The following is a 15,891-nucleotide window of genomic DNA, read 5'->3' on the forward strand; positions in this document are numbered from 1 at the left end:
TCTTCCATGCTCCACGTCTCTACTTCTTCTTAGTCGCTGCACATTTGAACAAATGTGGTAACCACAACCGGTATCAAGAACCCAAGAAGTATTGTGAGATGAATCGTTAGATTTAATTGTATATATACCTGCGAAAGATGGCTTGATCTTTCCTTCCTTGATGGCTTGCAGGTATTCCGGACAGCTTCTAATCCAATGTCCTATCTTGTGGCAGTGGTGGCACTCTGCCTCCTTCGGGTTAGAGCCGGGCTTAGCGGGATCAACTTTGGTCCCACTAGAAGAGGCACCATCTCGGGCTTTAACCTTTCGATAGTTCTTTGACGAAGCCTTCCTCTTCTTTCCCTTTCCTTGTCCAATTGCCAAGACAGGAGCAGCGGGCGGATTGGGAGTTGGTGCAACAGACTTGTCCTTGAAGTTGCTCTCAGCGACCCTCAAGAGACCTTGGAGTTTGCTTAGGGTGACCTCTTCTTTGTTCATGTGATAGGTTATCCTAAATTGATTGTAGCTCGGAGGCAAAGAGTGAAGCACCATGTCGATCGACAAGTCTTCCCCAAAGTCAACATTTAACTTGCGAAGGCGGTCGACATACCTTTGCATCTTTTGCAAGTGCACTCTCCATGACCCATCTTAGCGGAAATCATGTTCGTGAAAATCTCATAACGCTCTTGTCTCGCGTTTTGATGGTATCTCTCCAATAAGTATTGGTGCATTTCGTACGGATACATGTCCTCGTAGGACTTTTGGAATTCGGATTTCATTGTCGCAATCATGATGCAATGCACTTTCGTTGCATCACGCTCGTGAGTTTTGAAAGCGGTGATTTCGGCGGGAGTAGCAATTTCGGGGTTGATTTTCTCGAGCTTCTCATCGAGGACATACTCCTTATCCTCATAGCGAGCAATCGTGCGAATGTATCTTATCCATTCGCTAAAGTTCGTTCCATCAAAGGTGACCTTTTGACAAAGGCTCATCAAAGTGAAAGAACTCGCAACAGCATTGTTGGCGTTCGACATCTATAAATAGAAAGGACAAAGATAGATTAGAATGTGAATCCCTAATATTCACCAAATAAGAAAATTAGGGCTAGGATCCAACAACAATATTTACACATTAGAAAAGGGATGTCGTAATCTAATATGCAAACAATTTGAAGGTAAGTGAATGACGATTCACTAATTCTCCACCATGAAAAACATAACTTTAAGTCCTAAATGCATTGAGAATTCCTAGGTTTGGATGAGATTCATTGAAACTTTTCAATGACATGTTTAAATCTCGATATACCCCTCTTGTTTGTGACTGGGATACCGAGGATCACAAAGCGGGTGTGACTTACCATGCAAATTAACATGGTGCCTTCATTGTAACGATCACCTATTCGATGTGCCGGTAAACCACACACGCTCCATCGAACTATGATAAACAATGAATCACCCTTTTCCACCTTCGCTTAGAACCAATTAGTGTGCCGGTAAACCACACACGCTCCACTAACTTCTTAGCAAGGTGCAATGTGTAATTTCATGGGATTGCATCAATTCACTTTTCCTAAAGTAACTAAGATTGGGAAATTTTAAGAAAACATGTAGTTACTTTGTATTTCTTATTATACTTTTAATGAGAGGATAAGGTTGCCCTATCCTACCCGTTCGGCTAACGACCCTCCACCAATCAAACGAGCGGTGGGTGTGAGTGTACACCCATTAAGCGCCATTTTATAGGCCGCAACCTTATACCCACCTTATAGACTGGCTTCGTGAATGAGGCCTACTAACGGTAAGATTAGCATTTAAGTTATATATATATATATATATATATATATATATATATATATATATTAATCTTGTAATATTATATTAGCATAGGGTTGTATTTTAAACTTGTAAAATTCTAGGGTTTGAAATTTAAATTGTCTAAATTAAACTTTTAATCACAAAACATAAATTTCAAAACTTGAGGACAGGTTTTAAACATTTAAAACATAAAGGATCAAATAACAAACAATTAATCACATAATTATCCATATTTGATTAATAATTATCATATAAGAAAATTAAATATTTTATTAATTGATAATTATCTTCAATTAGATCAAAAATATAGTCATATATATCATAAAAATGGATTAGGGTTGATCTAATATGATTAAGGTAAGTTTCCATAATATAAATATGAAAAAATCCCGTTTTTGGTTAATCCTGACGCTCAGACTCGCCGAGTACCCACACTGGACTTGCCGAGTCATGCCAACTCGCCGAGTCCACTATGGGACTCGCCGAGTCCATGACTCAGAAACATAAAAATCGAATTTTTTAGTTAAGATTCAAACATTCAAGCGTCAATTTAATAGAAACCAATCAAGGCTCTGATACCACTGATGGGTTTTGTACATAAGAACATTCCTAAGTGCGCATACAAACCCTAATGCTCGGATATAGGTTTCTCTATTAAACATGCTTTGAATCCAAGGCTTCTAATGGCTAATTAGGTGTAAGAACAATACAAAATCAGAGTTAGGATCATACCTTGAGACACTTGTTTGATCTTCTTGTTCTTGGAGCTTTAGAGTCACAATTGTCACTCCTTTAATGGCTTACAAACACCAACTAGCAAAGAAGATGATTTGAGAGAGAGGAGAGAGGAGTAATTCGGCCAGGGTATCCTTACTTTAAAGGAGGTACCGAATTCCTTATGCCATAGGGTCTATTTATACTTGTAGACTCCTTAAGGGTTTCAACTCAAACCCTAGTTGGATAACTATTACTCAAAGCAATCCAAATCCTTCCAAAGATAATGCCTTGGACGAATTTAGACTTATCCTAGCCTATAAATCGTCCAACCCTTTATCCAATAAGGATTTACAGTCTAAAGTTTAACTATCAAACAATTGACAGTTTATACCCTCTTATTTAATTAATCTCCTTAAGTCACCAAATTAATACTAATTAATCTATGACTTATATTAATCAAATAACTATATTATTATTACTTATATTATTCTCATAATATATTAATAATATCTATTCTCTCATAATAAATCATCCTACCAAGTTGCTACGGTGAAGGCAACCCAAAAGGACCATGCACAATCGGGTCAAATACTTGCCTAATATAGTTGCAGCCTTAAACACTATTCCAACACTATCTCCCCTACTATCGCTAGCACATAACATTATATCGTGCAAACACATAAACATAACACAAGTAGTGGCAACCCTAGATGAATATAACAGAGACAATCATCTAATCATACAATTCCTACTAGTGGGCCGACATTGTGGCCTTAGACCCCCCGCTACTGGAAGGTAACTCACCTCGAAGTAGCGGCTGAAAGTCTGCTTGCTGAGCGCCTGACTGCTGAACCGGAACTCCCCGACTACAATTTCCATAAACACTAAGTCAGATACTGATAACTAATTTTAGGGTAAAATGATTATTTTACCCCCGGTCAAAGTCAACATCCTGGTCAAAGTCAACTTCCTGGTTGACCGGACTCGCCGAGTCCCTTCCATCTGTTCTAGTTCTACACCAGTTTCTACTCGTCGAGCTTAGCGAAGACTCGACGCGTTCTTCCTCGATGCATACATACTAAGTCCAATTTTATCTGACTCGCCAAGTTGAAGAACAACTCGTCGAGTCTAAGGCAATCTTCATCGGACTCGCCAAGTTGCTCATCCAACTCGTCGAGTCCACGACTATCTTCATAGGAATCACCAAGTCCATCGTTCTACTCGCCGAGTACATTCAGTCCTTTTTCCATATAGACCTGATTTGAGCCATGCAGCGGCTCCAAACCACATATCCAGGCTTCTAGGGCATGCTTATCACGTAAAGTTGCAAACTTTACGTGCATGCATAGCTTTAGAGGCTTCAAATGCCCAAACTAAGCTCTTAATGGGTTCTAAGCTCAATAGGGACCTTAATCACCATTATGACCGAAACTTACCACTTACAGAAGGTAATGAGAGTCCAGATCTGAAGTATAACCCAACCATAAGGTTTCTCTTCAAGGATTTAGGGTTTTATGGCTTAAAAGCAACAATTTAGGGACAAACAAGATCTAATAGATAAATAACCAAGATGGAAACTTTATTACCCAAATGGATGACCACAAATGAATGTGTTCTGGATCTAAGTCCCTTCCTTGACCTCTTCAACTTCTCCCTTCTTCCACTTGCTCCAAAGTGCACCAAAAGTCCCTTCACAAGACAACAAATCACTCAAACTCACCAATGGAGGCTAGGGTTTCGATAAGGATTGCTCTGAGGGTGATGGGGGGGGGGGGTTGAGATGGGGCTGAAAGGGCGTTTAAATAGGGTGCAAACCCTAAGGATTAGGGTCTCCTCCTGATTGGCCTACTCGCCGAGTCTAGGCGTGGACTCACCGAGTAGATCACTTAAAGCCCGCATCCACTCGACATCTACTCGACGAGTTAGGGATATAACTCGCCGAGTAGCTCTTCCCAAAAGAACATTTAATTAAAATAAATACGTACCAGGAACGGGGCGTTACACTTCTTGTGTTTGAGAGGTTAGGAAAACTAAGTGAGAAAATTTGAATGGAGAGTGGTGGTGATGTATTCTCGGTCATGAATAAGAAGGGAGATAAAGAGAAGGGTTTGTTGGTTAATACATGAAGGATTAGGGTGTCCTAGCTTAGATATATGTGAGACATAATACCTAGATTACCACTACATAATAAGTAGGTGTCAAGCATTTAAATTACTTTGATTTTTTTTACTAATATATAAAATCGAGAATGAGAAGGAAAATGAAAGAATATGGACCTTTGGCTTGTTATAGCTTTAGCCCATTAAGGAGTTTTGATCCATGTGGGCCCACATATGTGTTGACGACCCAACATGACAAACAAATGGGTTTCGGCCCATTGAGGCTCACCAAAATTGTTTACGGCCCATTAAGGCCCATGAAGGGTTTTGTGGCCCAAAAATCAATTACTTAGTGATTGTGGGTCCAATTAGGGCCCAAATGAGGTTTCTTTACCCAAAAGAATCAAATTGAGATTTTATTAGCCCATTAGGCCCAATAAGAGGGTCCTGGTTCAATAAGAGTTTGAACCAGGAAATTAGGGTTACAACCCAAAGTCGAGTGTATGAAATGCATTGAATTAGTTTTGGGCTTCTCGAGTGAGCTTTGATTCGAACAGTTGCTTTTGAATTGAATAACATGAATAGCTTTAAGATTCATCATGAGTTAATCATACATATATAGAATTTCCTAACCAAAATGCTAGTTGTGACATTACCCCACTCACGACCTAGAATTGGGGAAAGTGGTGTTCGCTCTCAAAATATGGAGGCACTATTTGTACGGAGTTCGGTGTACCATTTTTACTGACCACAAAAGTTTAAAGTATTTGATGGATTAACAGAACCTCAACATGCGACATAGGAGGTGGTTGGATGTACTGAAAGATTATGAGTGTGAGATCTTATACCATCCGGGGAAGGCCAACGTGGTGACCGATGCGTTGAATCGCAAGACGGCGAGTTCCCCGATTGGGAACGTTTGTTTGAAGATGATAGTAATCTCTCCATTGTTAGATATGATCACGAAGGCTCAGGTGGAAGGTTTGAAGAGAGAAAATTAGAAGTTAGAGCGGATTCGGGGTCATATTCCCTTGTTTGTTTGGGATGGTCGGGATCTTTTGACTCAGTGTGGGTACCAGCATATGGAGGAGTGAGACATAATATATTAGAAAAGGCACACAAGTTCAAGTTCTCTATACATCCTGGGGCTACAAAAATGTATAGAGACCTGAGAATGAGCTACTGGTGGCTCTGCATGAAGCGGAAGATCGCCTGGTTTGTGGAGCGGTGCTTGACCTGCAGGAAGGTCAAGGCCGAACATCAACGACCTCATGTTAAGGTTCAACCGCTACACATTCCCATGTGGAAATGGGAAGAGATCACAATGGAAAGTTTGGCGATGCCAATGCAAGATCGAAGCAAAATGAGCTCACTCTAAGAGTCATGTAACTGTGGTAGAAGGCGCATCAAATCAACATTCTTGGCAGCCCTCTTCATGGCTAACCCGCTAATAAAAAGGATTTCGACTTTAAAGTTATTGTGTATATATATATTTTTGTGTGTGTATTGTTTCATTAATTATGCTAATAGAAGTTTGAAAAAACAAGTGATTTAACAAAACTATGCTAAAAATAGTAGATGATATAAAAATATGTTTCATTATTCTAGTTTTTAATAAAATGTTAAAACCGTTAACCCCCGATTCGATATTTTTCATCACTTGTTAATTTCTGTTGCAATTGGTTCCTTCTAAAGCACAGGGTTCAACAAAACCCCCCCGTCGTCCCTGTAGGTAAGCAAAAAAAAATTGTCAATTATGTTATCTTCTTCACCTCTACTTTCGTCGAGAACTCCAACCCTAATCCTGAAGCTACACAATCACTTCAGTTCTGAAGTGAACCCATCAATTCGTCTTCTCTGGTCTACAGGTAAACTCCATTACTCCTTACCCTTTTCCATTCCCAATTCCATCCTTGTTCATTTCTTCAATTCCCCTTATAGGTCTACACAGAAAAAACATCAAGAACAAAGATTCATACGTTGCCTTATCAGTAAACGGCAATCTATCAACAACACATACAACCAATTCGAGAAAAAAACATAAAAAACCACTGCCGCTTTTAAGCGAGGGAAGAGACGATGACGATAGTTTAGGGCTTGTTTGTCCTGGTTGTGGAGTTTTTATGCAAGATAACGACCCAACTTTACCTGGGTATTATCAGAAAAAGAAGGCCGAGGTTACAGATGTGTTCGATGACATTGAAGGTGAATTACACGACGATGAAGGTGATGAAGGGGAAGGGGAAGGGGAATTAGAGAGTGAAAATGATGACGACTTGGATGATGAATTGGATATTGAAGATGAACTCGATTGGGATTCGGATTGGGAACCTGATTTCGAGGATGATGAGGACGATTTGAGTAAAGAGCTCAATGGGTTTACAGCTCCGGGAGTGGGATACGGGAACATCACAGAGGAAGTACTCGAAAAGGGGAAGAAGAAACGGGTGTCAAAATCGGAAAGAAAAAAGATAGCTCGTGAAGCTCAGGTGGAAAAAGAAGAGGTAACCGTTTGTGCAAGATGCCATTCCTTAAGGAACTACGGACAGGTCAAGAATCAAAATGTGGAGAATCTGATTCCGGATTTCGATTTTGACAAACTGATTTCCACCCGATTGATGAAACCCACCGGAAACGCCGATTCCACAGTTGTCATCATGGTAGTCGACTGTGTAGATTTCGATGGCTCGTTCCCAAAACGAGCTGCTAAATCTTTGTTCGACTCATTACAAGGCCAAGAAGGTTTCAAGAGTAGTAAAAAGTTACCTAAACTGGTGCTTGTAGCAACAAAGGTCGATCTTTTACCATCTCAAATTTCTCCAACTAGATTAGACCGATGGGTTCGACACCGTGCCAAGGCTCAAGGTGCACCGAGGTTAAACGGGGTCTATTTGGTTAGTTCAAGAAAAGATTTAGGTGTTAGAAATTTGTTAACTTTTGTTAAGGATTTGGCTGGACCTCGTGGACATGTATGGGTGATTGGAGCTCAAAATGCGGGTAAATCGACTTTGATCAATGCACTTGCTAAAAAAGGAGGCGTAAAAGTTTCAAAACTTACCGAAGCCGCGGTTCCCGGGACCACACTTGGGATTTTAAGGATCGGAGGGATATTATCGGCAAAAGCGAAAATGTATGACACACCGGGTCTCTTGCATCCGTATTTAATGTCCATGAGATTGAATCGAGAGGAGCAAAAAATGGTTGAAATACGCAAGGAATTACGTCCGCGAACGTATAGAATTAAGGCAAGTATGCATATTGTCTTATGCACTTGTTGTCGTCCGATCTGGTTCTAGAACCAGATCAGACGACTGTCTATGCACTAGTTGGATCTGGTCCAACTAGTGCATAGAATGTTATGGTTTCTGATGAAAGATGTTTTTTTGCAGCAAGGTCAGGCAATACATGTTGGTGGTTTGATGAGACTAGACCTAAATCATGCATCGGTGCAGACGATTTATGTGACGGTTTGGGCGTCGCCAAATGTTTCGCTACACCTTGGTAAGATTGAAAATGCTGAGGAGACTTGGAACAAGCATGCTGGTGTTAGATTGCAGGTAGTAGGAATAGGATTGCATATTTAGGTTTTTGAGTAAAATACATTTTAGGTCCCTGATTTTTGTTATTTGCAGCCGCCTATAGGTGCAGATCGCGTGTGTGAATTAGGGAAGTGGGAAGCGAGGGAAGTGAAGGTGTCGGGGACAAGTTGGGATGTGAACAGTGTTGATTTAGCGGCTGCAGGGCTTGGTTGGTTGTCATTGGGGTTGAAAGGGGAAGCAAGTTTGAGTTTGTGGACTTTTGATGGGATAGAGATAACGACTCGTGAGCCTTTGGTACTTGATCGTGCACGGTTTCTTGAAAGGCCTGGTTTTTTGCTGCCAAAGGCTATCTCGGAGGCTGTTGCCAATCAAAATAAAGTCGAGCCTCGAAATGAAGATGTCCTACTTTGATCTTTCATCTTTTGCTTTCTGCTTAATGCTTATGTAAATGCTTGTTCTTTAGGTAACACTGGAAGTGTTCATTGTTGCCTTGCAATTTTCTGGACAAGTATGTGAGTTGTCTCTATCCATATATGAGCAGATTTAGCGTATGTTACTAATGAAATTGATTGTTTGATATCTCAGTGCTGAACAGTTTTTTTTTTTTTTTTTCATAGCTGTTGTACATCTCATTTGTTCTCGTAGACTCGGTTGATGATATTCTTGTTAGATGGAATGTGCACAATTAATGAAAAAAAAAAAAAAAAAACAGAAACAAACAGCGAAATATATTTACAGAATTAAATGTATATATGAGTAAACGTATTTGAGTCTCGAGAGCTACAAACAAGAAAATATATAGATTTAGGCCTGGCGTAGTAGTGTGTTAAGATAGAAATTGTCTGGGAAATCTTAATAGAAATTGTGTGGGAAATCTTTCTTGAGGATATAAGTATAACAATTGAATTCAAGTGAATCTTAAATTTGTCAATGGTCTGTGCTCTCATGATTGCAAAAAACGAAGAAAAGAAAATGCAGTGTCTCATGAACAACATTCAAATCTTCAAATCCATCGATTGGTCGACTTTATATAGGCTTCAATACGATAGTTATTAGTTGTCAAATTACAACCCCCAAATCTATCAATTGATCGGGTTTACATTGGCTTTCAATATAATAGTTATAAATTAACTATACCTGTCAAAACCAAAATTAAATGCAATTAGTTAAAATCCTAAGGCTGGATGGTCTGGACTTGGTGAGGAGCTCAGCGAGTTCGGCGCACACCGGGCGACCCCTCAGCTTGGTATCTCGGTGAGTAAATACCGAGTTTGACTATGTTGAGTGGATCAATGGGGTGGCCGGCAACGACTACTTCTATTTTTTTTTTAAAAAAGAGCTCCTATAAATACTACAACCCTTAACCATTTTAACTCATCAAAAATCAATTTACAACTCATATACGTTCTCTCAAAATGTCGTATTTGTCATCTTCATCACGCATGTTTAATGCCTTGCTTGAAACGACCATAGAGGTCATTCAAGAGGCGAAGACTGACAAGATAATGCAAAGATTTCGTGAGGCGGCTTGTTTTGTGAAGTCATTGTCCTGTCCAAATGATCACAAAAGATTGAAGTTTAAAAGAGTTCAAGAGAAGGCGAGAAAGGATGTTGAAAGAGCATTTGGAGCTTTGAAAAAACGTTAGCATGTTCTTAAATATCCCGCGCCTTATATGGAGGCGAAGAAAATGAGTGTGGTGATGTATATTTGTATCATATTGCATAATATGATTCTCGAAGACGAAGGAAATGCAACATGTGAGTATAACGAAAACGAGACCGTTCCACTGATACAAGCTTTTGAGGTTGGAAGCGCGAAATACATGTTGAGGAGAGAAATAGTTTATGATGTTGAGATGCATCATGTTCTTCGTAGGGACTTGACGGAACATATTTGTAACGTCGATCACATTGATCTTAACGCGGAACCGGTCGACGATTTGGAAGGTCAATTTTCCGATGAAGATGTCTTTTAGATCTATCTAGGTTTGGTAATTGTAGTTTCTATGTTTTTTATTTTAAATTCTAATTTGTTTTTGGGTGTGATTGTTGTATTTTTTAATTTATGTTTTTATTTTAAGTTTATAGAATTTTAGTTTTTTAAAAAAGGCTATGTTTGAAATATTTATTTTGTATATTAAAAAAAAGCAGCATGACAAGTGTACAACCTATGTTTAGCAAATAACAAAATTTGGCTAAAATGTGGCAAGTGTGATGTGATGCCTACATGGACCGTAACAAATGTGACACCACATCTACTAATCTAATTAACATTTGTTTCATTAACTAACAAAATTAATTTCAGTTTTAAGAAGAGCCTAAGGCTCAAGGTTCTATCATTTTCCATTAAATGTGTATTAACCCATGCCTAATGGATGCCTAGTTGGCTAACCTAACACCACCGTCTCAACTTAAATGCTTTTGTCTCTTACCTAATCAAATTTTATATAGTTTATTGATGAGCTTATTAGCCACTAAAAGTTCTTTCCTTCCTATATGGGACAAAGTTACCACAATAACCCATATTTTCTATTCAAACAAAATAATATCCCAAATTTGAACAAGAAAAAAATTAAGATAATTTTGATATTTAAACTATGATATTTATTTGAAAAGATGTATAAACTTGAATATTTCATAGTGAATACTAATTGGATCTAATTTGTGGGCAGTGAACTAAAGTCTCGAACCAACCACTTTTTGTATTAAGGCGAGGCAAAAACTACCACACATCATATCTAAATATAAGTCCATTCTTACCATTGTGTTAGAGAACTTAGCTATATCAACTTTAAAAAATGTGACCTCACATAGATAATGTCAATAAAGAATATTTTGTAGTATTCCATTACAAAAACTACTTACATTATTAAGAATAAACATTCATCCCTGAATTATCAACATAAAACACACTATTAAATATCCTTTGAGTAAGCATACATGTGTGTTTGTGTTGCTTCGATTCTTCCCTAACTCATTTGCCTAGTGAACCTAGACCATGGATTGCCAACGTTGCATTGTTTCCACCGCATGGTGATTGTTGTGTTTACTTTAAAGCTCATTTTTCTATGTTGTGAAGATAACTTGCTCTTTATTGAGGGATTTTGTCAAAAGATAAACTATATTTTCTTCCGACTATATATAAATAATTCCATTTTTAGTAAGTCTCTTGTTGTTTTATGTTTACCCTTGATATCTCTAGACTTGTCATTGTGATTTGTGCTCTTGTTAGAGTAGTCACACAATCACTGTGAATCCATGTGAATCCAAACAGGAGGGACAAGCTTAGGCCATATAGGAATACCTTATAAGAAGCTTTTAAGCTACCAAATTTCTTCAACAACTTTGTTTATAGCTACAAATTTTGCTTCCATAGTAGAATGGGTATTCATAACTTGCGTAAATGATTTCCAAGAAACAACTCCATTAAGTATGAATAAATAGCCACTAATAGGCTTACTTTCAGAAGTGTTTGAAATCTAGTTTGCATAACAATATCCTTCCATCACACGAGGGTATTTTGTGTAATGACAATGCAACCCATAGTTCATTGTATGTTTCAAGTGTTTAAGAACCCTAACTAAAGCATACCAATGATCTTTCTCGAGATTGTGAGACTATCAACTGAATCTGCTCAAACTATATGCCAAACACGGTATTGTGAAGTTTTTTATATACATCAAACTTCCAATAACTTGAGTATACTCTAGTTGAGCTACATTATCACCTAATTTTTTCTTAAGATAACAAGAATGATCAAATGGGGTAACAACCAGTTTGTCATTTGTCCAAACTTTTCATATATGATGGGATTATGTAAGAGTATAACCTTAAAGGTTCTACTAAATTTTACACCAACAATTACACCAGCTACTTTCATATCCATATCAAAAGAGGATTGTAACATTTTCTTGTTTGGTTGATGACAGTTAACAGAATTCCCATAATAAGCATGCCGTTCATATATAAGCATATGTAACTCCTATATCCTTAATATTAAAAGAGGATTGTAACATTTTTTTGGTTCGGTTGATGATATCTAACGAAATTCTCATAATAAGCATTCGTCCATGTGTATAAACATATGATAATATAGGCATTCTTGTACAACTGCTTGGCATAAACACATTTATCACGCTTATTTATTCTAAATTCATCTTATAAAAATGTATTATCAAACTTCCAATTTCATTGTTTTGGAGCCTTTTCATTCATTTAAATTTATTCATCTAATTCACCATTTAAGAATACAATTTTCACATCTATTTGATATATTTCCAAAATTGTAAATAGTTATTGCTATAATGTCTTTATCGGTAACCCTTCATAAAATTTTAAAATATCATATATACTCTTCTTAAACATCAAAATATCATACAATATCTTTAAATATCAAAATATCATATATACTCTTTTTAAACATTAAAATATCAATGTTAATATAAAAAATATCATCTATGTACAAAATGAAAGTATTTAACAACAAAAACTAAGCAATCAATACATACATTAAATGAAGAAGGCTGAAGAAGAAACATTTTGTATGTCAAAAGAGCAACATTCCAACAATTTAAAAGTAGATTTTCCATGATTATAGACATATGATAATATGGTTAAAATTTTAAAATTATTATAATAGCTCTAAGATATAAAAATGATTATAAACTATTAAAAACATTGTTAAAAATGATTTAGGCAAATATAATATTTTAAAGGTTTATAAAGGATAAATATGATATTAAAATATTAAGTTTGACAAATATGATATTTTAATATTTAAAAATAACATATATCAAATTCTCCCAATTTTTTTTATCCATTAATCATATAGTTAGAATTGTAGGTTAACATTTTCAAATAAACCGATTCAGGGTGTTTTATGAATCTCAAATACACCTTGGACAAGTGTTGACAAATTTCCACTTTAGTTAATTTTTATAATTTTACTAATTTGAAGAAAAACTTATGACTTAGGAATCTTTATATGCATAGAAATTAAACCAACTGAAACCAAACCACTTACATGACCAAAAAAAGGGAGAAAACAGATTCTTGAATTACTTCTTCTCCATTTAGTTTCCCTGGCTAGTTGAAACAGCATATATGAGTATGAACAAGGCTAGGTGGTAGAGATACAAAGACAATTAAAACCTTGCTCTATACAGAAACTTACAATAAACATACAAGACAACTACCTACTACAGTTTTTGTGAATATATATTTGTATACATGCAGAACTGAAAAAAGCTAATTAATTAAGCAAGGCCAGAGAAACCTGGAAAACTAATTACATTCACTGTGATTGTTGGCCTAAGCGACTTCACTTCCTTTTCTTGGATACTTGGCTTCTGCTTCCAAACCTAATTATAAACACAGGTTAGAAGTTAGAACCAAAAGTAGTGACATTATCTGCATGATAATTGTCTAAGTGTGTGTATGCATCCATACTTACTAGTTATGGGCATTTGCTTGTAAGCATTTGGGGAAAATGCGTTTGCTGTTTCCATTTCAAAAGAAAGGAGGAACTGCTCGTATTGTGCTTCCATGGATAATATGTCTTCATCGGTGTCAATGGAATCAGGAAGCATATCAGCAATATCACTGCTATCGTAAGCATCTGGTGTGTATGTGTTTCCAAAGAAACCATCTTCACCCTGCTGTTGGCTGAGCCAGTAGTCATGAAACCAAGTTGAAGTCGTCACCAGTTGCCACCATTCTGGGGAGAAATCCTCCACCTGACGAACAGCAGCAGGGACGAACAATGGCGCATCTGGGTTAAGTGTAGATCGTCGTTGTGAAACCAATGCCATTTCTACTTTCCAATGAAGGTTTTTTCACCCACAACGATTTCACGAATATATAGGAAGTTACCTGGTAAATGAAAATTGCATAAGTTGAATAAACCGGGTCAATCAGTCAACCGAAACGAAATTAGATTTCATACACAGTAAAGTTGTAACAAATCGCTTAACGTAACATCATTACTAGTACAAATTTCAACAATCGAAGACCAAAATCCGACGATTTTCCATGTCAATCAGTCAACCAAATAGTCCAAATCATTTAATGATGGGTTTCAAGAAAAAAAAAAAGTAAATAAATAATCACAGGTATTGATCAATCGATCATTACAAAGATAAGTCAGCTTGATATCAAACAGAAGACATCTGAATAAACTTTATGAACGAAACAGAAGACATTTGAATAAACTTTATGAACGAAGATCAAAATCCGATAATTTTCCAAGTCAATTGGTCAACCGTCAACCAAATAGTCTAAATCAACTTTAAAATCATTTTCGTGGCAAAAACTGTAAAGTCAAAGTAGATCTCACATTCTGTGATCAAAATTTTAGGTCATAATCCATGATTCTACTTAAAAGTCAAGCATATAGAATTAAGGCCACCTTGATGATCGAAGATCAAAGTCCTTTGACTATGGAACCTTGGAACAATTTCCAAATTAGTTTTAATTTGAATAGACTCAAATATATAATGAAAGATTCAAATTCGAGCGAGTCAAAGTAACAGCGATTATACCTTTAAGATTTGGAGCAAAAATATCTGAAAGTAAAACTCTACGATCCAGACAATTTCGTAGCAGTCTGATCGAAGCTTGGTGGTATTTATAGCAAATGCATCCGGAGGTTCGGGTACATCCGAGCCTGAGGTTCGAACCCGAACTAACCGAACCAATAGTCAAGGTTGAACAATCAACAACAGGCAAACGCGTCTCATAATTTACCGTGTGTCTGAGTCTCTAAAAATCTAAATTAAATTCATGGAAGTGATGGCATGGTGCGCGGTACCCACTCGATTGATGATAATGAGGAAAGGGACGGATGAGATGACGTGACCTGGTTTGATCCGACGGTTAAGATTTGTTAAATGATGAGATGTGAGTTGGCTCGTGGGGTCCATAGTTAGGCGCTCGATGTGGCCTCTCTCATAATCCGCGTTCCGCACATGGTTCCGACTGATTATTGCTGAGAATGATGGATACTTTGGAACTTATCTCTTTATGTATTATTTTTAATTTTTTTTTTTTTAATAAATGAGTACTCTTCTCTTCGATTAAAAATTAGTAAAACCATATAATACTATTTTGAAATAAATGACAAACACACAGTTGTTATTTGTTAACTCTGTTAAATGACATGTTCTTGAAGGAGATGGTCAACGGTGCATTTGGAAATGAGTTTTGTAGAATCCAAAATTATAATAACTGGTTTTGATGTTTAGATAAGCAAATTTTACTTGTTCAAGTGCGGAATAATAAATTACTGTTAGAGACTAGGGTCAATAATAATACTTATATGACTAAATAACTTAATACAATAATACTTATAAAGTTGTCACAACTTTAGACATCACCTTTGTTTTTATGAAATTGGGACAACACTCCATTTCTTTCGCACGTTAACCACCCTTTATGCGTCGTCTTTGAGAGTAGAAGCAAAATCCTCACATTAATTACCCAACTTGAATGTTGAAAAGGGGTTCCATTGTGCGAGTTCAAGTGCAAATTATGGTCCATATTAACTACCCAAATCAAATGTTGAAACGGTGTTCCATTGTGCGAGTTTGAGTGCAAATTAAGGTTCAATATGGATGCAAATCCTCATATTGATTGTACATTTTGTGCTCTTATATGTTATAGATTAAATAGAATTAAGTTGTATGAACTAAATGAGGCCATCTAGACGAAGACATGATCAGAGTGTCGAATCAAATTGCAAAACTA

General features: G+C 36.9%; 2 protein-coding genes across 2 annotated transcripts; one reads left to right on the forward strand and one right to left on the reverse strand.

Moving 5' to 3' along the window:
* Nucleotides 1–5,917: 5,917 nt before the first annotated feature.
* On the forward strand, nt 5,918–8,727 carry BPG2 (P-loop containing nucleoside triphosphate hydrolases superfamily protein). Its single transcript, XM_078968447.1, has 5 exons — nt 5,918–5,989; nt 6,342–6,477; nt 6,551–7,854; nt 7,999–8,166; nt 8,242–8,727. The coding sequence occupies exons 1-5, from the start codon at nt 5,918–5,920 to the stop codon at nt 8,557–8,559; spliced, it is 1,998 nt and encodes a 665-aa protein (XP_078824573.1). The 3' UTR covers nt 8,560–8,727.
* A 4,470-nt stretch (nt 8,728–13,197) lies between these two features.
* Nucleotides 13,198–14,818, reverse strand: ERD15 (dehydration-induced protein (ERD15)). The gene is made up of 3 exons (XM_078967538.1): nt 14,688–14,818; nt 13,601–14,019; nt 13,198–13,508 (listed from the first exon to the last, which is right to left on the reverse strand). The coding sequence occupies exons 2-3, from the start codon at nt 13,956–13,958 to the stop codon at nt 13,459–13,461; spliced, it is 408 nt and encodes a 135-aa protein (XP_078823664.1). The 5' UTR covers nt 13,959–14,019; nt 14,688–14,818; the 3' UTR covers nt 13,198–13,458.
* Between the last annotated feature and the right edge of the window lie 1,073 nt (nt 14,819–15,891).

The sequence above is a fragment of the Lactuca saligna genome, chromosome 8, assembly GCF_052625555.1.
Source record: "Lactuca saligna cultivar CGN05327 chromosome 8, ASM5262555v1, whole genome shotgun sequence".
NCBI lineage: Eukaryota > Viridiplantae > Streptophyta > Magnoliopsida > Asterales > Asteraceae > Lactuca > Lactuca saligna.